The sequence below is a fragment of the Temnothorax curvispinosus genome, unplaced genomic scaffold, assembly GCF_003070985.1.
Source record: "Temnothorax curvispinosus isolate PA1 unplaced genomic scaffold, ASM307098v1 QBEX01016430.1, whole genome shotgun sequence".
NCBI classification, from domain to species: Eukaryota; Metazoa; Arthropoda; class Insecta; order Hymenoptera; family Formicidae; genus Temnothorax; species Temnothorax curvispinosus.
This window is the reverse complement of record NW_020226210.1, coordinates 356,174-379,784: the sequence shown is the minus strand read 5'-3', so window position 1 is coordinate 379,784 and position 23,611 is coordinate 356,174. Positions and strand designations below refer to the sequence as shown.

The 23,611-nt window shown below is 41.6% G+C and overlaps 4 protein-coding genes across 7 annotated transcripts in view; 2 read left to right on the top strand and 2 right to left on the bottom strand.

Moving 5' to 3' along the window:
- The first annotated feature begins 687 nt into the window (after nucleotides 1-687).
- On the top strand, nucleotides 688-11,178 carry LOC112466623. Its single transcript, XM_025034816.1, has 8 exons — nucleotides 688-980; nucleotides 3,953-4,152; nucleotides 4,393-4,582; nucleotides 7,006-7,322; nucleotides 7,694-9,216; nucleotides 9,547-9,945; nucleotides 10,137-10,519; nucleotides 10,606-11,178. The coding sequence occupies exons 2-8, from the start codon at nucleotides 4,040-4,042 to the stop codon at nucleotides 10,960-10,962; spliced, it is 3,282 nt and encodes a 1,093-aa protein (XP_024890584.1). The 5' UTR covers nucleotides 688-980; nucleotides 3,953-4,039; the 3' UTR covers nucleotides 10,963-11,178.
- A 163-nt stretch (nucleotides 11,179-11,341) lies between these two features.
- On the bottom strand, nucleotides 11,342-14,074 carry LOC112466625 (protein HGH1 homolog). Its single transcript, XM_025034822.1, has 8 exons — nucleotides 13,491-14,074; nucleotides 13,312-13,429; nucleotides 13,014-13,193; nucleotides 12,571-12,619; nucleotides 12,266-12,499; nucleotides 11,902-12,186; nucleotides 11,653-11,814; nucleotides 11,342-11,564 (listed from the first exon to the last, which is right to left on the bottom strand). Exons 2-8 carry the CDS (start codon nucleotides 13,397-13,399, stop codon nucleotides 11,459-11,461), a joined length of 1,104 nt encoding a protein of 367 aa, XP_024890590.1. The 5' UTR covers nucleotides 13,400-13,429; nucleotides 13,491-14,074; the 3' UTR covers nucleotides 11,342-11,458.
- Nucleotides 14,075-14,166: 92 nt separating this feature from the next.
- On the top strand, nucleotides 14,167-15,446 carry LOC112466626 (coiled-coil domain-containing protein 86). Its single transcript, XM_025034823.1, has 3 exons — nucleotides 14,167-14,548; nucleotides 14,978-15,182; nucleotides 15,268-15,446. Exons 1-3 carry the CDS (start codon nucleotides 14,385-14,387, stop codon nucleotides 15,346-15,348), a joined length of 450 nt encoding a protein of 149 aa, XP_024890591.1. The 5' UTR covers nucleotides 14,167-14,384; the 3' UTR covers nucleotides 15,349-15,446.
- LOC112466624 (Fanconi anemia group J protein homolog) overlaps nucleotides 15,402-23,611 on the bottom strand; it is a 44,046-nt gene continuing 35,836 nt past the window's right edge. For 3 of the 4 annotated variants that reach the window (XM_025034817.1, XM_025034820.1, XM_025034819.1), the window contains exons 5-15: nucleotides 18,689-18,791; nucleotides 18,503-18,601; nucleotides 18,348-18,441; nucleotides 18,060-18,272; nucleotides 17,642-17,878; nucleotides 17,174-17,470; nucleotides 16,781-17,092; nucleotides 16,067-16,399; nucleotides 15,774-15,970; nucleotides 15,657-15,714; nucleotides 15,402-15,580 (exon numbers count right to left, since the gene is read on the bottom strand). In XM_025034817.1, coding sequence (XP_024890585.1) covers nucleotides 15,482-15,580; nucleotides 15,657-15,714; nucleotides 15,774-15,970; nucleotides 16,067-16,399; nucleotides 16,781-17,092; nucleotides 17,174-17,470; nucleotides 17,642-17,878; nucleotides 18,060-18,272; nucleotides 18,348-18,441; nucleotides 18,503-18,601; nucleotides 18,689-18,791 — 2,042 coding nt within the window. In that variant the 3' untranslated portion in view covers nucleotides 15,402-15,481. The remainder of the gene's footprint in view (nucleotides 15,581-15,656; nucleotides 15,715-15,773; nucleotides 15,971-16,066; nucleotides 16,400-16,780; nucleotides 17,093-17,173; nucleotides 17,471-17,641; nucleotides 17,879-18,059; nucleotides 18,273-18,347; nucleotides 18,442-18,502; nucleotides 18,602-18,688; nucleotides 18,792-23,611) is intronic. The other variant, XM_025034818.1, reaches the window with a different exon arrangement.

Sequence of the window (23,611 nt, the reverse complement as noted above, 5' to 3'; positions counted from 1 at the left end):
CAAAAGTTATTGATTTATTAGGTACTTGTTTTACGAAAAAGAGAAAATGTATGCGCAAGAGCGTTTAAAAACTGGCTGTATTTACATATGTAAATGCAAATAAAATGAAATAAAATTTATCGCAAAATATGTCGATTAGTAAACAGAATTTTGATATTAGAAATGTTTAAAACAAGAACTGCAAAGAGATAATGCTGATGGAAAAAGGAAATATCTTCCAGACAAGATCGTATTATATCCTCATTAGCCAATTTCGTTGATTACTCCAAAATATAAATTAAGGTACCTAGATGAATCTCATGCCTCTTTGAAACGGCGGGCAAAAATTTCTCCGTGAAGCATCACCTCTTTGGATAATAGCGGATGTAATAGCGAGGGAAGAAAGCGTCTTATCCGGCAAAAGTGCAATATCGTGGGCGTGTCAATTGGGTTTATCAGCGCGGTATCATTAGCGCGAGATTTCCGGACGTCGCAACGAGAGAGTACCCGGCGTGTTTTCGCGACGCCCGAGAGCGCATCGGGAGAAGGCATCTCGCCTCTCTCTCTTTCTCTCTTTCTCACTCTGCCGATCTTCATCCCTCTCCTCCTGCTCGTTCCGCGGCGCGGAGGCGCCGACTCGCTAGCTAAAGGAACTCGGGCCTCTCCTGCGGAACATCCCCGGCAGTTTCACGTCGACGGCCATCCGGATCGACTCGTCGCGGCCAAGGTCGGCGGACGCAAGGAGGAGGATCCCCGTCGAAGGTCGGCCAAAGAGATGAATTGGCGAACGATCGTGAGTGAGGCTCCTTGACGTGGTGCGGCATCCTCTCGCGAATGACGTCCCGGTTCGCCAATTCTCGTGATAGATTCTCTGTACCTGACGGTGATATGACAGTGCGAGTTGATCGAACGATTGAGACTGTGTCAGGGGTGGCAGCGCCGAAATCGGATGGTTGAGTTTCATCTTGGAGCACACGTGGCGATATTTAAGAAGCAAACAGGTAGGTATCTCGGACAATTAGTCTTATTCGAGTCGTGACGTAAATATGCCAAATTTTTCACAGAAAAGAAAGTAGATGTTCCTGCCGCTCTAAATATCTAAATAGTGCGCTATATGACGTAATCTCGGGGATATGTAAATCTTAATTACATTAGCCTCGTATATTTTGATTTGACAATAAACATTGCGACAATCAAATCATCACGTTGTCCACGTGACGGGACGCGACTATGGAGTTCGTTCTTCATACAAATTCGATCAATACTAACAATAGGTAAGTGAAAAATGTAAGTGAAAAATTATCGATCAATATTCTGTCGGCATCGACAACCGTTATGTGTGCGCGTCTGAAATAAATGAAATCTCCGGCCGCGCACGATAATTACCGAGTTTCTAAAATTCCCGGAACCGACGACGTGCCTTTTAAAACCGCTAAGAAAATGATCCATCGATGCGATCGAGGCGATGACGCACCGACGATGTATGTCTCGCGCATGTGATTATCGGTCGGTTCGAAATCCATTAAAGCAGATGCAGGCGGGAAACGAGCCGTGAACCTGGTAATTGTAAGCTGAACGACGCACACGCATCAAAGTCGAGCGCTTATATCGACCAGAGCTCTCGTCTACGACACGTGATGCCGTAATCTGTTCGCCGACCTTAATACCGTTGCCTCAAACACGACGCGGACGCTTCGACAGTTATGAAAACAGGGAGAGATGATGCTCTCGAGAGAAACGCGACGGACAGTGCGGATGCGGATCGAGCGATCGCTCGCGAAATCATCTCCGTTTCCCCGCGCGATTTTCCCGTCCACGCCGCACGGAGATTCCTCCGACGTTCCGCTCGCGCGGCGCTCCGTGTTAATTTTTCAAACGTCATCGCTAATTCGGCGCGTAGTCACAGACTGTTAATAATAACATCGATGAGGTTCGTGCTGCTGCAGTGATTACGGTAGCGTGCAGAGCCGAAACTGGGTCACCGGCATCAAGAAGCTCACCGGCGGTGATTATTCAGGGCCGGCTTCAGGCGATGAGCAAGGAGGCAGTCTTCTCGCGAGCGATCTCACGACATAATGAGTGGCATCACACATTTTGTGCCGTATAAAGGAAAATTTGAGTGTCAGGAGCTGTTTACGATGAGTGGAGCGCGCGGAGAGAAAACTTCCGTTTCGATTAAAAGCGCGCGCGTGGCCGAAGGTGGCCCCTGTTAATTACCCTGCGCCACCGATAATTATCGTAACGCAGCCTTCCGCTCGTTTTCGAAATCGTCGGTGGTCCAATCAGCCGAATCGTAATTACAGTGCTGTTTTGACAATCGATTTCGTCGTGTAACGATTGCGTACGATCGACACGTAAGGTCAATACGCGTTCGCGAGAGGGACACGTACTGACAGTTATTTCAGATTGCGTGCGGGGATGACGCGTTGCTCCGTGGCTGCGCGAGTGATTAATAACACAAAAATCCGTACTTCGATTCCGGCCCAGTCTTCATCCTGTGTATACCTCGTTTAAGAGGTAGATTCCCTGTTTAATAGGAAGTTAAGGATCCATATGGATTATCTAAATTAAATTATTTGTTCAAGAGTTTAAAAATTATTGTTGACATTTTGCAAGTGATAGATGATAGGAGTTTAGTACTCAGCGCCACTTCTTATACTTTAAATTTAAAAAAGAAGATTGCGTGCGTAATAACCCGACTCCAAACTCGACATTGACACCTTTCGGCTACCGGCCAGGCTGCATGCCGCCTCATCCAGCTGGCCCATAACTGTAAAGCCTAACTGTGAGCAGTCGTATATAGATATCTTAAAGCGCTAGCTCGTACCGGACGTGAGGCTGACGTTGACTCTTTATTGCAAGAATACATCTTTCTAATATTACAAAATTTGTAATTTGAAATGTTTGTATAACTGCATCGAATATTAATTATTTAATTTCAACTACATTTATAAAATTTTCAATTAAAAAAAATGTACCTTTAATTATAACATGTGGCAAGATAATCGTTCTGTCTTTTGATTAAGGAGAAAGTCGCGTCACTTTTTAAATTATAATATATTATTACTGCGGATCTCCGTTGAAACCGGTTTTGCACTTGGACAACGGCACCATTTTTTTAAAGAGTTATTAAAAAGCGGCGCGCGTACACCACCTTAATGAAGAAATGCGTAAAGTTTCAATTGCCGGTGAAATCCGTAACAGCGGATAAACACGCAATTTTTCTATATATATATTATATATTCCCATGAATAACAGTTTTTACGATTTCTAGTTTGCAGGACAACGACCTTGATATTGATTCAAGGCAAAGGAGTAAAGCACTCTTTATATCAGTTCGCTTTATATTAATTTACGCTTAAACGCGGTGCTAACAACTTTCATCATTTAATACGTTGACCGATACGCCCGTCTCTCAAGCCGTTTGCATAATCGCGAGACATCACGTGCAAGAAAATTCAAATCGCCGCTGCCGCGGTCAACCGTTTTATCTGTCACGCATCGACGATCGCGAGCTCATATTGTTCGCATTTTCCTTTTGTCCCGATCACTTTTACCGTTGCCCGCGTCTATCTCGCCTCGTATGTAAAAGTACCGAGGCTGACCCGGTCCTGTCTGACGCGATTTTAATTATTCACGCACCGTCTGGCGCCCGCATAAATTTAACGCGCCGCGACGTCGGTAATGAGCACCACGCGAAACACCAGATGAAAGCCGAAGGACCCGATTGTGCGTATACGCGCGGTCCTAACAACTTTTCCACTGATATCGTATTCGGGTCATTCGGGGAAACCTTGACTAACTTCCACAAGGTTGTTAGAAACAAGTAGACGCGAGTAATTACCATATACGAGTTCTGTTTAGATTTGATCGACGAACAAACTAGCGTCAATTATATCATCAGCTATAATAATTCTTTTCCAATTGAGGCCACCGCTTGATTACACCGTAATAATGTGCATTTTTTTTTCAGAACGAATGACGTCAGCGGGCAACACAATAGAAAAACAATTTGCAAACACACGCATCTCGAACGGGTTGCGTAACATTCGTACGAAGCATGTCGACCTTAGGAATATCCCATTACGGAGATGGTTTTCGATTGGGCGGGCCACCGTCGGAATGCTCCCTCAGGAGCAAGGCGCAGATCGACGCGCTGTTCGAAGACTCCAGGTGAATCGAATTTATTAAATTGTTTTAATTACATTCGACCAGTTAGAGAGCATAGAGAATTAACGTTGATCTTACACTACTTCTTGTTTATCTTTCATTAAATTCTTTAATTACGTTTTACCAATTAGAGCGTAGGGAATTAATATTGATCTTGCGCTACTTTATTTTTTATTATCCACTATTTTTTCATTACCGCTTTATTCTTATTATCTTCGCACTGACGAGTCTTGATCACCTCAGATCGATCTGCAGCTCGACGTTGGGAGGATGGTACGCCGGACTGTCGGTCGTCATCCCGAGCAACCCCAACGACGCGAACGAGGAGCAGAAGAGGGTGAACAGCGCCGTCCAGGCGCGCATCGAGGCGATGTTCGCCTCGGTGGAGGCCGAAAGTGGGACGCCCGGTGAATGTGCCGCCGCAATTCTGCCGGTAATGACACGAATAAATAATTACGCACGTGGAGCACTCGCGAGATTGCCCGCTCGAGTCGCCCGTCGGAGGATTCAGATTCGGGGATCTCGCGGCGGTTCAACCGTATACGTAGCGAGTACGCGCGCGGCTGCATTTTCACTTATGTTAATTCCATTGTGTGCATCCGCACACGTCCTCGCTTGAAAAATCTCGCGAATCTCGACGTGGCCGAACGTGATCATTCCGTTCTCCAAGGGAGACGAAGGTTCGGGCACCGCGACGAAAGGCTCACCTACTTCGCCAGCGAACGTGACTTCACGGGCGCGTTTTTATTCGTCTATCTCAGTGTCAAAATTGAAACAACTGCAAAATCCCGCGAATGAATGTCGAGGCATCTAATGAGAAATTAATGTGACGTAAAATTGCGGAAATCGTTACGCGCGAAAAATAGTTGTGTCAGGATGACCTAGCTTCGCTCCTTTGAGCAGAAATATAATTTAATATATATATTTTTTTTCCTTGCGACCGCACAATTAATCAGGTTCGTTCATTTTCAAATTCGATTAATTCACCTTTCTCATTTCGTCTCAACAATAAACCGTTAATCTTATATGTTTTGTTCTTCATCGAAGATGAGATCTGAAATATGAGATCGGTGAAAAGCTTCGTGAAAAGAAGCACGTTGGATGGTATCCATTTTCCGCCTCAGAAATCTCGCGTAGATCACCCTGACGATCGTGATGATTCCGTGTCAGAAATAAAATTGAGATCGACGTATAATTACTCGCGAGCTGGTTGCTCATTAGAAAGGAAAGAATTGCTCAGTGATCTTTTAAGGAGTAATGTACTTATAGTATATACAGAATTGTAAAAATCCGAAGAGAAAGCAAATCATATATCTGAGATCTCTATATATCCAACTTGAGATGGTATCAAACCCTTCGGAGTTTAATCGGTCTTACACAGCAAAATTAATTTTTTACGTGTTAATTAGTTCGTATATTAGTAGATACGTACATTTATTTGATGGTATCGCTTTAATTGAGATTATAATAGATTGCAATGTGCGGTACAACAGAACTTTTAATAAGCGAAGAAAACGCTTTGATAACGCGTTTACATAAATTAATTACAATATAAACAGAGTTGCAATAAGGCTTATAATTCTAAAACTATAATAGTATAAATAATATGATGTTACAATTCATATGAAATAAATTATCAAAATCTTGTAATTAAAATATATAAATATATTTAATTAGTGTATTTTTCAAGGGATTGACTTGGGTATTTTGATACATAAAAATTCGACGAACACGAGATCTACATTCGGTATACGTAGCACGCGTTACAATATTGCAATCGCGGCGGACGTGCCCCGATTCGCGAAAAAGGGTCGCGAAAAGTCCTTCGACTTTCCTCGGGGCGTCGATCCGGAATTTTTAATCGTCACTTTCATTCCGCTCACGATCCGCGAAGCGTGACGGACTTCCACAAGTTCCACAAACTATTCGGAGCGCTGAAAAATTCTCCTTCAGTTGTTAGTTGTGTTACGCCGGTATGCGGATTCTTTACCGCCGCCGACACGGTATTCTGTTTTATGGGCTCCGCCGCATTGTTTCGCCTCGCTTCGCGCACTTCGATTGGGGCTCACGAAAGAAGATGCCGATCAATCGATAGAATTACGTCAGAGAACCTGACGAGGAAACCTGCTTAGGCGTGGCAGTCAATCATAATGGCACGGCAGCTGTTTGTTACAGTCGAGAGCATTGACTCCCTCCTGTTTTCTTTGATGGCTGAAGTCACGCCTCTCTCTCTATATAACTCGAATCGTTGGATTTCGCGGATAATTGTATGATAAAAGTGAGCACCGTTATTTTTCATCCGAGGTACGAAATCCGATGTCCACGATTCGAGTTTTGCACATTGTAACATATATATTATAATGTTTATTACATTCCGCAGGGGATAAGATATTGAAGCGGTAGCGAATATAAATAAGCGGCAACGCAATAAAAATTTTTCAGAGAGACTATAGTTAGAACTTTATCGCGTTCAAAATATGCATAATAAAGTTCCCGTTTAACGACCCCTGTTTATCTTCGACATTGCCCATCGCGCGAAACAGGTTCCCACCGCTTTCAGACACGCAAAAAGAATGCATCTATTGTCAAGCGCTATTTTTACATAGATGCGTCGGTCTCTCGTAATGTCGTCCAAAGTAAAAAAAAAAGTTTTTATGTTAATTATTCGAAACTCCCCTGTAGATTTCTTATTCTCGCTCCGATCTCCGATCATACTACTGAAATAAATCACATTCCAAACAATAAAAAGCTTAAGATACGTCGGCTTTACGTTACTTTAAATTATCTTCTCTGTCTTCTTTCTCTATTAAAAATATATTCTTCGGGATGATTTGAATATTTTGCACTTTCATGTAGGTAAAATACATGGGAGCTGCTCCAGTCGGCGGACGCGTGGCGAGCGTGCGGGGTCTTCAGGAACCTCTTCGTCAGCTATTGGAACGCATGGAGGGATGCGTGAGGGCCGAGCTGGAGGTCTCCCGGCGCGGACTGACGTTCCGCACGAGCGAGGTCTGCGAGAAGAATAATCCTTTCCGCAGAATAGCGGTATGGAGTGCCCTGCGGCTGCGATGCAAGAGAACACCGTCGGGCGATGTGCACCACGCCTTCTTGCCTCTGGTCGGCGATCAGGACGAGGGACAGACGATGGAAGACAAGCACGCCGATCTCTACAGGTGGACGCTACGTATAATTATAATTAATTTTTTGGGATACAAAGATCTACCAATACCTATTATATTATATGTTTACCCTGTTAAATATTAAAGAATGAAATTTAATTTGATATTAAAATATTTTGTTATTTTTAATTACCATGTGTGTCAAAATTTATTATTTTAATATAAAACAATATTATTTAAATTTTATTAGTTTACTTAAATTAATGATATATGGAGCAGTTGTGACGACCTATAGAAATAATTAAAAATATCTCAAAATGAGTATAATTTGGCACTACAAATTTTTAACAGCGTAAAAAGCGCATATTCATACATTTAAAGATTAAATTCCACGAACAGATGTTTAATTTTGCTTTTAATTTTAGGACAATGCGCGGTTTGAAAAGCGAAGCGGAATTCTATCCCCCGATCTTCGCCGTGGTGATGCGACGGCCCGGGGCGGCCAGGCTCTTGGAGTGTCACGCATTCGCTTGCGAATCCGAAGAAGACGCAATAGCGGCCGCGGCCACATTGTATCGCGCTCTTCTCGCCGATCTGGATGCGAATCGGCGACGACCTCGTCACACGAACGGCGTCGGCTGCATCAGTCTGGCCTCCGTTGCCTCCAGCGTCCGCGAGCCCAGTCACAGCAGCAGGATCAGTTGCCTGTTGCCTCCGCCATCGAGACCGACCGCGCCGCATCCTGTCAGACCGCCCAGAACCAAGAAGACTTCCGTGAGCAGCTCTGTCACCGAGGACGAAGGCGGAAAGCCTAGCCAGCAGAAGGTACCGCGTAGGAAGAAGAAGAATTCCGACGTGAAGGCGGAGGACATTCTCGAGGCGCGCGGCAGAAGACGCGACAATGTCAAAGTCGAAAAGTGCAACCTGGGACAGAACAATCGTGACATCGTGTTGTCCAGAAACGAGGAGCTGCAAAATTCGAAGAACAAGATGTTTTCCGCTAAGGACCAGAATTCTTTAAGGATCGAAATAGAGTCTAATAAGTCAGATAAAATTTACCACGCTCGTGATAACGATACGGACGGAATTTACGAGAGACAGTCGAACAAGTACGAAAAACTGTATAAACGGAACAATACGAGACGGGACATGAAAGATGACATTTACGAAAGAAATTACGGCTCGTACGATTTGAATCGAGCGAATTGCGCTGGGAATTGCGAATTATACTCCTCCGGAACTGACAGCGTTCTGATATACGAGAAGGTCAATAAGACCGGGAGAAACGAGATGAGCTCCATTTACGAGCAACCCGGCAGGAAGAAGGAAAATGTCTACGGTTCGCGTATCGAAGACGCTGATAAAATCTACAGTCTCAAGAAGGAGGACATTTACGCGGGCAAGAACAACAGAAACAGTCAGGCGAGAAGATGTCAAGAAGACATCTTCTTCGCGAAGAACTTGAAAAATAATGGACACTATCAGTCACATCACGAACATTCAGACGGCACGATAAACCAGCAGAGACGCTCGAGGGACCCGGAGAGAGCGTACTCCGGCAAAAGAGTCAGCCGAGTCGTCACCATGGACAAACCGTTGAGGAAAGAGGATCCTGGTTATTCGCTGAGCATGCCGGAGTACAGTCATCCTCGGGTGAGAAGAAGAAGCAGAGCGGGCAGCGAGCCGCCCGTTAGCCATTCGGAGAACGCGAACAGGATCCTGCAGGAGAACGCGCTGAAGAGATCGCAGAGCGACGTGGACGTGGACAGAGGGGACCTGATGACGAGGGTCGAGCTACCTAGGAGAGGCAGTTTCCTGACTTCCAGAAGCACTCGGAGAACCAATAACGTCAAAGGGGGCACTCCGCTCGGATTCACGGAGCTGTTTGACGAGTTTAGGAATCAGGAGGGTCTGACCAGCGTGGACGACATTTTGGCAGCCATTATAGGTAATAATATAATGCTAAATAATAATATGATTGAACAAAGTTCAATCTAACAAAGTTTAGATCTAATTCAGGATTTATTATAGCGCGCTGAAGACGATCTTATTTTAGATCGAAATGCATATCACATTATTGTTTATCTAATTTATAATACATTTTCAGGATTTATTAGCGCGCTGAAGACGATCTTATTTTAGATCGAAACGCATGTCACATTATTGTTTATCTAATTTATAATACATTCTTAGCACATCCAGCTTGCCCTTTTATCTCCTTTGTTCTTAATTTTTCAAACTGCGCTCTATTATTATTTTAGATCTCATTATTTTCCAGATCCGGAGGGTATGTCATTTAACGATCTGAAGCCGCTCTACAAGGAGTTCTTACTGAAACTGGCCGCGACCTTGACGCAAGATGAATTGTATCAACGATCCGCCAGTATCATGAGAAGACGACGGAGGCCACAAAGACGAAGATCGAGCCGTCGATCTTGTTTATTGGGCAGAGCTATAAAGAGGTCGGTCTCGAGACTGAAAGGTGGTCCCACAGAATTTACCTCCGTGATATTCCCGGCAAGAAGATTAAACGATAGCTTCGGCAGTAGTTCGTCATGCGACGTCAGGAATAATCATCGGAACCGAGTGCTGGCGAGCAGACTCGGTAGGAGAAAATCCTCGCGGAGGACAAGCAAGAACGGGATGTGCCACACGACTTCGGAAGACAGCGATACATGTTTGTAGAAATATTACAATTAAAATCTAAATTAATCATACTTGTCTACACCTTTAGTACGTTCCAATTTCTCAAAATGTTATAAAGTAAAACAAAATATATATTATAATAATATAGTATAATATAACAAAATATCTGAATTTCGGTATAGTTTGTACTTATTGACGCGTAATAATTATAAAACTACGCAGGTAGACGATTGAGTCGCAGCATGGGTGCCACCGCGAACAGGAGCAGCAGCGGATACGTGAGCTGCAGCGAATGCAGCTACGACTCCGAGTCGTGTACGTGCGTGTCGGCGGATAAGTGTTACTGCTCGTTGTCCAGGAGAGTACAGGCTACGCCTGTCTCAGGAAACACGGTCGTTTGCGCTTGCGACACGGACAGTTGCTCCGAGAGCAACAAGTGTTACTGCGCGAGGAAACCGATACAGCCGACTATACTGGAGCAACTCAGGCAGAAGGGAATCGTGCCGGCGGAGAGCACGCTCAGCAGAGGAGACAGTCCTGAGAGGATCAGAGGTTCGAGACTCACCAGTAGTCACAGTTCATCACGCAACACCGATTGCCTCAAGGTAGCCAAGGAACTTTATGTTAACTGTTAATCTTATTTTAATTTTGACAGTCATATTAAAATCTCTTTGTACGAATTCTATCGCAGACTCGATCGTCGCCAGTTTGCGGCAGTTCGGATAACTTGGCCTTGGATTACGATCTCTTCAGCCCAGGGAGAAGATCTCAGCAGTCGTCCGGCAGCGAGAAAGTCCTCGTGGTTAGCGCCAGAGATACTCAGGGCCGTTTGGTTTACGTCGGTGGCGCGGAACGGGACAAGAAGTATTCCTCCCGCGGTAGCGGGAGATCCGGAGCGCATCACGAAGCGCTCTCCATAAAAAAAAGCGCCGAGATCGCCGCGGTTTTCGGCGCGGGTGAGAACAATCGTATTTCGAGAAGGGCTAGTAACGCGTCAAGTACAAGAAGTTCGATCAGTCTCGAAGCTGGATTGGGCTACTTACCTTGATGGAAGTCCAAAATTATCTTTAACAGTACTTTCGCATATTTAGTATTTAATATTATTATATACGTGTTCGTGTAATACCTTGCCATTCGCGTTATGATCGATAAAGGATCGTTCACGAACATATCGTGATTCAATTAGTCGTTTCTCGATAAATAACATGCAACTACTTATTTGTACCTGTTTTCATGTTGAAAGATTTTAGCGCATAAGTTACAGGAAATGAAAATTATTTATATATTTTATTTCAACTTTAAAGCGTTTACCTGTAAGCGATAAAAATCAAGTTATGATATTTCTTTGCTACGCCGGACCTGATAGTTTATTATTAATGATAAAACGGGACAGTGCAATATGAGAAACGCGAATACAAAGAGTCGAATGTGTTATAAATCACCATTTTTATGCTCGTTTCTTCGCTTAGATAAGTATTATGTACACTGTATGTGAAATACTTTTCAAATATTATACGTATTTATAATTCAAACTTTTGCACTATCTATGTATCGCTAATAAAGTCTTCATCCATCTTATGGAATGTCTCTGTGTACTCAGATGGCACCTCTACTTCTTTCAAGTTATCTAAGCCAATTTCTTCTTCGGTTCTGTAACAAAAAGATACAAATTTCTTTTATATAAAAAAAAACCAATTAATTAAATTTTAGAAGTAGAATTTTATTCGGAAACATTTACTTTATCAAGATATCCACGACATTTTCACATGCCAATAAACAGCTTCTATCCTTTTCCCATTTATGAAGCTCTCTAAGTATGACATATGTATTTTTTTCTCTCAATATTTTTCTACCTGCTTTTGTTGCACAGAGTTGATTTAATGCTTCCAAAAGTATAAGTCTGGAAATAACATAATAATAAATACTGTTGTTAATGTTTCTTTACATTAGATTTTTTTAAGTATTCATCTGCCGAGCTGTATTTTACCTTATACCTGGATCAGCCTCTCGAGTTTTTGTTGCAGGAAGATATTGCAAATTAATTGGCAATTTTTCGTTATCTTCGTCGTCAAACTCTTCCGGACCAGCAAGTGGCAACAACAGGCATGACAACAAATCCACCTCGGGGCTTAGCAACCACTCGTGATTTTCCGTGTCAAAAGTGCAATTTTTCAAAGTACCAACAACACCGCCTCGTCTAATCTGACTTTTAGAATATTCCGTGAACGGAAAGAGCCGTTGAATAACGCAACGATTTCGATCCATCAAATACCTGTAATTAAAACACATGTATTTACGAGATGTAACTTAGTAAAATACAAAAATTATCAATTATCAATTATCAGCAGTACCTTCTGACACGTGGCGATTGACTAAGATTGCTAAAGACATATCCAAGATAATGCAATTTCTCGCCTGTAGTGTTGTACTGGTTTGCAGTAAATGCAGCTACTATTTCATCCCAAGAATAATTACTTTGTTCGATAAGTGTTATCACTCTGTTCACCAGATGAAACGGTCTAGTCATATTAGAAAGTATCATGCAACAGGCGTCAGCTAGAGTACTGGATTTATCCATTATGGCCCTACAAAAAATAACATGTAAAATCCGAAACGGAATAGAAGATACAACAATAAGTATACGATAATATATTACCTCAGACAAGTTTTTATTAAATTCTGACTAGGTCCCTGGGTAGGCAAATCTGTTGAAAACAAACTTTATAAAGTGTCTGCTACAATTTCGTTCGCAGAATGCCAACAAAAAATGAAAAAATCTACCATTTTGTAATTATTCAAAATATTCTATTTATGAAGTGACCAGATTTTGCTCAATTTTTTTTGCTGCTTTAATGTCGTCAGATTATTGGAAGTTCTACTGACAGAACAGAAATAACCTAATGCGAATATAATTGACGCCAATAGGATCAAATCCGTTAACATCTTGCTTACTAGGCTACGGTCAACGCTATAAATGCTTCGAAGCATTCCTCTTCTCTTTTCTTTCAATGAAGAAAGAAAGAAAGAGAAGAATGCTCCAAAGCATTTGTAGCGTCACGTTGACCGTAGCCCTAGTCGTATCTTTCTTTGTCGAATTACCTAGTTCCGAAATAATCAGCATTGCATTGGCTCCTGCCTCATCTCCGGTAATATTTACTAATATTCGTGCGGCACACCCGCTGATGGATGCGCGATCATCTTGTACAAGAGTAACAAACTGCACCAATGCTTCTGGTGCCTGCAATAGGAGTTCCCGGCCAGCAGCGGTCGCCGACAAGTCTGCGTGAATTTCACAAGTGATCAGTCGAGACTTTAGCGAAATAGACAAACGTAGTAGGACGCGAGATACTTTATACATATATGTATGTAATTAAAATACGTGAGTGAGAATACGTACGGAGCACGTGGTTCGACGCGCAGAGTCTCAGATCAAGTCGGCTGTTAGGGCTTAAGTATTCAGTGGAAATTTTTTGCAGAAATTCCATGATTTTTAATTGATGTATTTAACTCTGTGGCTGTGAATTTATCAAAAGTTCTGATAATCTGAACCCTTAGAAATCGTAGTTTTTTACTTACGAAGAGCAACGCGTGCTATCAACACAAATGCACGTGCCTTCATCAATGAATGAAGAAAAATGAAGGGATACAGGATACAGTGGGTGTTTTTTTTTTTTAACTGCACTGGCTGAACTGGTGCAAGTGGTGCACAGTGCACACTGATGCCGTAAGTTAGAGTGAAACAAAATATACTTGTCTCACTTCAACTTATTGCACCAATTCAGTCTAGTTCAGCCAGTGCAGCTTAAAATAGTCGTGAGTCAAGTGAGTGGCGTCAGTGACGTGACTCGTGAGTAGCGGTTATTCAGTAGCCCTCTGTATAGTATACGCGTGTAGCTTGCAACTAATATCATATACGTATACGTATACCATCTAGCAGTAAAAAATAGAGTTCACGTCCGTCGGTACATACAGGGTGCTCGAGGTTTAATTTACCTGCAAAGACAAAAATCGAAAATTACAAAGTGCACGAATGAGGATTATTTTCGATAAAAAGAAATTATTTGTAAAATCCCAGGAGACGTCTCATTGAGAAGAATACAATCTTTACAGGATCTTGTTCCAACATAACGTACTTAGCAACTGAAATCAATTTTGAACTACTGCGATTAAAGTAGCTCCCTACAAACGTGCTACTAAATAAAAATAATAATAATATAAGATGAAGAAGAATAAATAATAGGGAATAGAGATGAGAAAAGTTGATAATAAAGAAAATTGGATTTTTTTCTGCGTTTATATTTTGTCGTTACATTTTCTGTTGCTGGTAATGAAGCTCGTGGCGATTTCACTTCGCTTATTGTCCACTTCTCCGCCAGTTCCGCCACGTGACGGACCAAGACTAACCTCCGAGAAGATTGTTTACATGCTGGAGTATTTCAAGAGCGCACGTTTCATCGATATTTCCGAATAATGACGAGCGAGAAAGTGACGCGTATGGAAGATATATTGAATGCGGCGCCGGTGCAAAATAAAGACACGCCAGAGTCGTCGACTAATGCTGAGAAACGTGAAAGACAACGTATCCCGCGAGGCAAACCGAAATCCGGTAGAATATGGAAGGAAGAGAAAACAAAGTAAGTTACAGCTTGTTACAAATAGTAATAATACAATTATTCTCAAAACAATTCTTCCTTAAGCGTTACAAACCAAGCAATTATCTAGAAATAAATAGTACTGTAATTTTTATGGGAGGGGGTTGTAAGTTTGCCATTACCTTCACTTTGGAGCTTTTTTTTTTAACTTTAATATCATTGTTTGAAGGTTTTCTGTTCTCTAAAGATCTTTTGTTGATAAGAAACTGTTTTAGCATTGAACTGTCCAATGTTCCGTTCATAATAAAACTCTACAGTAATAATTTCAGTTAATAAAATGAAAATATTTGATGTGCTCTCCAAATTTCCTCCAAATGATATCTAATTAGATTCCAGCGTTTTATATAAGTAAATGACTAAAAAAAACATGAAGATATGAATTAATGATGCAAATACAAATGTTGGTTGCAGGTTTTCTTCTATAATTAAAACGCGTGGAATTCGGTTGTCGTTTGATAAGAAACAAAAGTTGAGAGAAGATTTGAAACGCGTTAAAGAGATGTCAAGGGCAATCAAGGCACGAAAGCAGGCGGAGAAAGAGGCCAAGAAGGAACGAAGAAGAGAAAACTTAAAGAGAGCAGAAGAGAATAGAAAAAAGAGTGAAATCGTGCAAGTTGTAAGTGTAAATGCTAACATCATGTATATTATAGCGTACATTTGTTGGGTATATTATAAATCTCTCATTGTATCGTCATTTTCAGATTAAAAATACTGCAAAAATAAAGAGGATGAAGAAAAAACAATTAAGAATGATTGAAAAGAGGGACACAACCAATATGTAACATTAAATAAATCCGTATAAATAGGATGCTTAATTAAATACGTAACATAATAATTGTTAGATAATCATTTTTAATAAAAAAAAAAAGTTCTTCATTCAGCGCATAGACTTTTATATATCTTCTAAAGAAAGTGTTAATTCTCTATACATTTTTCTCCTCTTTCACGTGCAGCTTGCATGGCTACAAAATCTTGAAGTTCTATTTCTAGATCGTAATCATTGTTACATCTCATCTGCGATATAAATCAATTATTAGTAAAAAATTGTAAATATAGTTTACAATAATTTATTTTGACAATCGAAACTTACACTTGTTTTTATCCATTTTGGTAGATGGTTCAATCTGGACTGATATCTAATAGTAAAACTTAATCAACATAATGAATATTTTTATCTATTCCCAAATTTATATCTACACATACATACCTTTCATCTACTAGCAGCACAGCCCCCCAATCGCCTATATGCCTGACACAACGACCTATTGCTTGATTTACTGCTCTAAATGCATTGATACCATACCATTCGCTACCAGATAGCAAACCTTTGGATACTTTCGAATCATTATACTTCATCTTCATATTTATATCATTATTTTTACAAGGTTTATACGGTATGCCAATCTAATAGACATAAGGATATATAAATGTATACTACATATGTAAATACATGTGTACATGCATGTGAATGTGTAAATAAAAATTAAGAATGTTACTTACTGCTAATACGCAACGAGCTTCATTATCACTGAAATCAATTCCTTCCGCCACTTTTCCTCTGTAAACTGCAAACAAGATAGCTCCGCATGCTGTTCGAAACGATTTAGACGACGATTCCTCAATTACTCTGCGATAATTTCTCATGACTGTGGGCAGATCTTCATTTTTTTGCGGTTCTATAAAAACTTCCTTCAAGTCGGAGAGTTTCTTCAATATGCCGAGTTTTTCCCATCTCTCGTGTATCTTGTTCATTGTCGTGTAGGACGAAAAGAAACATAGTACACCATATGGTACCGAGTCACATACTTGAAGAATCAAATTCCCGAGTTCGTCCTATTAGGATAATAGTATATTGTACAACTAGTGGAAAAAGTGGTCGATTCTGAATGAGTGTGAAGTTGATCATCACACTCATTTGGGCTCGACCACTCTTCCCACGAGTTGTTCATACTATTTTTCCTAACAAGAGCGTGGAACAGGTCGCTTTTCGCGCTTGTTTTACAATTTCATTTCTCCACTAGTTGAGAAATGGCTCCATGTTTCAACGCTTACGTCATCATTGCAAAATGGATCGTTTTGCTCACTCAAAACAAGCGCGAAAAGCGGCCCATTTCACGCTCGCGTTAGGAAAAAATTATTACCTAACTGATTTTCGCATACTTATAATATGTAATGTGTCTAAAATAAAATCATTAACAATCCGTTTCTCCTGACCTGAAAATCATAGGTGCCCACTTTCTCATAGACGGCCTTTAAAGCTATTCCTTTTGGCCCTCGTGATATGCATCTTACATACACTTGCTCCTTCGGTATAATATGATTAGGATTGACTATATGCGGGAATTGCGTGCCGAGTTCGCTTTGAAACGACGTAGTCGGCGTCAAAGTACCCGAAGTGACTATCATAGAGCGGACAGTACGGGCCAAAGGCGCAAAAACTATAGCGGGATTCATACATATCAGTTTCATGGTTCGCACTTTAACTTTCGGTTTGAAACTCGGTTTGATCCAGGTGTCTTCGGGTGCCTGATAAAAAATGACTGTGTGATGTTTCATACAATTAAACAGATTGTAATTACATTGAACTGCTCAGATATACGGACTTACAACGTTCTTAGTAAGTTCAATCGTTTCTATGACACACATCCTATAGTCATCAACTAAGATATCTGATACAATCATTTGCATAGATAAACAAACGTGCTCAAGAATTCTCTTAGTTTCTTGCGAAATAGTCAGTATCATTTTCTCAGGTTCCTTCATATTTTTATTAAAATCTTCTATAGCCTCTCTAGTGGCGGCAAGAAAATTGGGAAATCTAGAACATCCGACGTTATTCACGTCGAGCAACACCCGGAATTCCATACCAAGCCAAGTATTACTAATCATTTCCCTATCAGAACCCTATAAAGCATATATATTCTATTATAATAAAGATAACGATTATAACTATTTTTATAAATTGATAATAAATATCTGAAATACGAAAAAAATTTTTAAATAAATCACAATAATATACAAAATTAATGTAAAAACTAAAATTAATATTTAATTGATTATTTGATAAGTACATACATTATCTCTGACTTCAATATTCTGAAGGAAATTTACGATATCCATAAGATAGTTCTGTATAGTATCATAAATGGCATATTCACGTTCATGGCCTTTGGACAAAAGATGTTTGCAGTCTTTAACAGCATTTGTAATCTCGTCATCTCTGAGATTCACACTGGCAGCATCCCGACACATATCCTCGATGTTGTGAGCCTCATCGAGAATCACGATATCGCCTTTCAGATTGATTTGCATCTGTATATTTTAATTATATACTTTATTATTCGATATTTAATACTTTAGAAAAGAGTGTAAAGGCTATTTTAATATAAAAAGATTAAAACTATTAAAAATTCTATTGATAAAGTATTTTTGCTACAATTATTCATAGCATTTCCTGGTTTTAGATACTTTATTAATAACAATTTATGTTTACGCTTTCGCGAATATCTGGATCCAGGATATAGTTGTAAGGACAAAAGATGATTTCCGCGGTGGCCATCAAAGATCTTGCGCCGAAATATGGGCAGGAATCGATGCTTTTGCCTAATGAGACCAAATCCTCGATATCCCAAGGCGTTTTCATACTTTTAAATGCGGAATCCCCCCTTATCCTACTGCGGTCATTGTAATATGGACATGTTTTACCCTGACGTGCAGAAATAATGTCGTTACACAATTATTTAATTTTTAATTTCTGTGAGTATATAACGCTTATAGAAACCTTTCGCGGATCGAGTAGTTCGTTGCACAACTCGTTCTTATCCTTTTTGGTTTGCTGAATGCACGTTTGCTTTCGGCTGCTCAATATGGTCATCCTAAAGAAATTTACTCGTTATACATTCATTTAATAAACGGATATTTTGCGAGTTGCTCTACCTCTTGTGCCTGTACGCGGTCTTCTTGAATTCTCTGACTACCTGCTCGATTTGCTTGTGAGTTCGCGTTCCGTAATATACTTTTGGCACTCTTCGTATTCTGTAAAAAACGGGCATTCAATTTTACAATTAGTCTCTGTATAGATAAAACATTTGAAACACTACTTATATTTAATAACGCACTTACTTGTTCTTGCTCGAAATTTTATCGACCATTTCTTCATCAAAGTATTGCGACGGGTTAAGGAAGAAATTTTCGTTTAAAGAATCATCGTTGCAGCATGGACTGTCTATTAAACAGATAATACATAACAATTATTAATTTACTGCATTTATAAAAGTTCTTACCGGCAAAAATAAAACCAATATATTTTTGAAAGAAATTATTTTCCCCGTGTATATTCCATTCGAGGGAAGTAAATTTTATTATCGAATATCGAATTAGAGAGGCACGGAGATATATTCCCAGCGTTGAGGAAGCGAGCGAGAGAGGCGAAGAGACGAGCGCAAAGGATGTCAAAACATTACGAATGCTGGCACGTGAAAGGGCACGAATCCATTGAACGGGGATCAATAGGAAGGTTTAATCCTCTCGTAGCGCTGTGCAGTCCCGACAACAAGCCGGCTACTCGAAGAAGGCATTGAAAAGGAAGCCAATGGAATCGCCCTTAATCCTTTCGTACAATTTACGGAGCCGTAAAAATAGAAATGACTCTCAATGACATCGAGAGCCAAACGAAACGCGGCGGTTTACTCGGTAATCGGATTTCGAACGGATGAATCTACGGCAAATAAGATTCCGGTATATCCTGCGAAAACTAGTTTCAAGTTTTGCCGGAGTTATCTAGGGGTACCCCACCCCCTTTCTACTCGGTATTAAAAGAAACGGCTAAGATATGCGTTATTAGCGGGGGGAATTAAACGTAAAGAGTCAGCTTTGATGAAAGAAACGTCTAGTCGCACTTTCTCTTCGGCATATTATTCCACTCGCACAACAATACGAGAAGTAACAAAAGATCCGTGTTATTTATCCGAGATAATATTACATCGCTTTCCCATATGTGCACATACACGTACGTTGCGCCATTGCGCCGAACTACCCCCCTAATACCTCCTGTTCGTGTAGACGCGTTGCAGCGTGTTCCTCGGGTTTTTTTTTTCTTTTCTTTTTTTCTCCTCTGCACGCGCCCGTGTGTGCACTTCGCCCCGACGACGGCGGTTTCCATCGGCGAGAGAGAGCACGGAACGGGTGGCTACGGTAGCACGGGCGAGGGGGAAGGGGGGGGTCTGATTGGCGACGGGGTGAGAAGAGAGGCTAAGACAGGAAAAGCGAGACGGGGCCAATCAGAGCGCGGACTTCGAGGGTGTCGTTGCCAGGCAACGAAACACACCCCAACACCCAAGGGGAGAAAACCCCCGGGGGATACATCATCCAGCGATACAGTCAGCGCTGAAAGTTATCGCACCCTTGAGAGATAGAGAGAAGCGCCCTTTTAACCTTGCCCACGAGCCTGGATTTTAACGCGGCATCGTCAAACGACGTACGGTCGCCGAAAATTAATTCTAATTCACAGGAGGATATTAAATTCGACGTTTTAATTGATAATTGTTTCTTTCTCATCTTGGATTGCACATATCTAACGCAAAAATCGTATTCAGCATCATTGAATAACCGGAAACTGCGTGATTATGTTTAACTAGATACATATAAAGACAATATCTCACGCCGAAAGTTCAATTTACGTCAACCTTCCACGTAAAAATTATCCTACAAATAAAAAAAAATATATATATATATCAAGTCAGCCCAATCTAGGCTGATCGCACAGTTTCGATCCATTCTACGTCCATTCAGGATTACAACATCCAAGCATGAATGAACTCGTTTCACGTCGATCACTCGCGCTTGCTGTTGCTGCATTCCCTCCTCCCCCGCGCAGCCTCTCCTCCCCCGGTCCTCCCCCTCGCCCCGCTTTCGTTCCATCTCTTTCTCCTCTTTCTCTCGTTTTCGCCATATACGCTGAATAAACAGTTGATTCGCGTACATAAAGGCTGCGATTCTTCTCCTTTTTTTTTGTTACGCGCTCGGCGCGCGCTTCCGGTCCTATCGCCACGAACTCGACACGAATACGAACTCGACGCTTCCATCGGCATTAATTAATCGTATCGCGTTGTCATTCCGCACGATTACCCACATTCGTTCCCGTATTTTAAAACCGTAGCTGGCCGCGACGACGCGACGCGTTCCCCGTGAATGGAGGCCACGGTTGCGCATTTGCAGAATCGCATTCCGATGCGTCTTCTACGGATCGTCGTGCCCGATGACAGGCGTCTTCTTGTTTTGCCCGCGATGCAGCTGGTATATGGCGAACACGGCCCGGTCGAGTTTATTCCAACGTTCCGTCACGTCTCTCGGACCCCGCGAGTCTTTAAACTATTTCAACGCCATTGAAACGTCGATACTTGTCTCCCAATATATCGAGTATTTGTTTTTACGCGAATGCATAGGACGCTGAAAATTCTATCCCATAGACAATGGTTCTGAATACACTCTTTGTGCTATTAGTGATCTTCTTATTGATTTCTCTAAGAGGGATATTTCAATATAAATAAAAGTTTCGACGTAATACAACATATTTACATTTCAATATAAATCAAAGTCAAGAAAATGCTCTCTAGATATACAATCAACTTTGAAACACGAGGCAAATAAAAGCAAAAAATTCTGATTAAAGTGAAAAATATAAATTACAAAACAGTAACTTATAAACATATATATAAATTACAAACGTTTCGGTCTTAAGGTTTAGACTCTGCTCGGTGTAACAATTAGAAATCTAGTGATAATTTTAAAACAAATGACGTATATATAATAACGTAAATGTAGTTATGTCTTAAACAACTGGTCGGCCATGAAGTTGGTTAAAAAGATCGACTAATGGTGTATCAACTGATTGCTGCCTTTTAAATAAAAGAAAAAAAAGATAAATATTCGATATAAATAAAAATTCGCGAATATATATTCGTAATAAATGCAGCCCTAGATATAACTGATTGTGCTTGTTCCATTCCTAAGATAATTAAAAAAAAAATCGGAATGCAATACACAATACACCAGAGTATAAAATCTTCCCAAGGGTTGAGGGCTCTTTTAATTGGAGCCATACAATTAATTGGAGCATTTATCATCGATGATTGTGGTTTAAGAGTTTCTCGCGACAGACGAGGGAGTGAGTTGAATGTCAAGTGCCAATTAGCTCGCGGTTATGACTTGATTTTAGGAAATCGTTGCTAATTGGTCGGGATTGTGGTGCTTCGCGAAACTTTGTGGCCAAACGAGACAAAAGCCGCGACGAAGTCCTTCCTAATATCCGCCAATTCCGCGGGGGTTGAAGGGCGGGCGACTGTGCCTTCGAGAATGTCTGATAAAAGGGTCGCCCCCCGTTAGGAAGACAAAAGGAAGATTGTGCGGAGTTTCCCCCCCGAGATTGGCTCTTCGATATAATTAGCGGAATTAACGCCACCACCAGCTAACCAATTCCAAACACCGCCGGACATTTTTTTGCAGCGCAGGCCATTAAATTCGCGTAACACCGAAACCGCAACTCGCATTTTGAGCAAAAACGCCGATGTTCCTTTTTAATCAATATAGGGAAGTGTTGTTAACCATTAATTATATTCGGACTATCAATATTGGACGCCGAATTTTTATCGGTATTGATGCTGCATTGAAGAAAACACTTCGAGAAATATGCGTATAAATAAAATTATATTTCGTATCTTATTAAAAATACAATTTTACAAGAAGCAAAACCAAAAATAAACAATTATAATTTTCTTCATTTAAATATGAACATATTAAAACAATTTATTAATCAGAAACAAAAAATTAGAGTGATCGTAAGAGATGTGATATTGTGAAATATAAGATTGAGAAATATTAAAAGTAACAAAAGTTGCAAGTGATAAGAAGAAAAAAAACAGCAGGAACGAAGGATTCATCATTGAAAAATATTATTTGGTTCAAACATGATGAACACTACAAAGACACTAAAAAAATAAAAATTCAAAATTACTCAAGAAGAAAAAGATATGGACAAGAATGAACTATGATGGAAGAAAGAACAACACAAATTCCAAAAATCGAAGATTGGCATTTAGCTATCCAACAAAGAGGATGAAGAAATGGAGGACGAGCGAGAAAAAGCAGACAAAAGGAGCACGATGAGAAAAAGGAGAACGCCGTCAAAGTGATGCGCAGGATATCGAAAGACTCTCTCTTTGGCGACGAGGACGGCAGCGTGAACGACGCGCGCGACGAGGAGGAAGGGTGACGGAAGAGGGTAGCGAAGTGCCGAGGGATAGGGAATCGGCGTTTGGTTGAGGGGGTTGGGCGAGGGTTCGGTCGCCATGGCGACAAGCAGCCCCCGGGACCCTCGCAGCTCGTTGCCGGGGTTGGTCGAAAAGGGTGGCCCAGGGCGTCCGCCGGGCAGGTTAGGCTGGGCACGCAGCCCGAATGTCACTCGGTACAAGGGAACACAAGGATGTCCTTCGGATGCGATGGGGAGCAGAGCGAATGCGACGAAGAGAGGGTGGACGGCGGGCGGCGGGCGGCGGTTGGGAGGAAGAGGAAAACGAGGAGGAGGACGAGGAGGTGGAGGTGACGGCGGCGGGGAGACCGCGCGGCGGCCCAAGATGGCCGACGACGCGACACCCACCATGTCAATAACACCCTTCTTCAGCGCAAACCGACCCCTTCCCGACCCGCTCCCACTTCCGGCTACCCCCTCTCCCCTCCCCCTCTCGCCGTCCTTCATCGCCCGCCCCCATAGCCGACTTTCCTAACCATCGACGCTCAGCGTCGAGGACGAAATATCTTGCCACCGTTTCCCCGGCTTCTTGCCTCCGTCGGTAATTAACGCGACCTTCCTGCCGCCGGAAAAGTGTAAAGGGACGCTTGCGGCGGATGGCTCGGACGGTGCGCGCGCGCGGGGGTGCACGAGGGGGACGAGGGGAAAGGGACGATGTCGGGGACCATTGCGAGCAAGGGCGTAATTCCGTTAAGTGTCTTCGTAAACTTCGTTAGCTGCATTTCCCGACATTACCCACC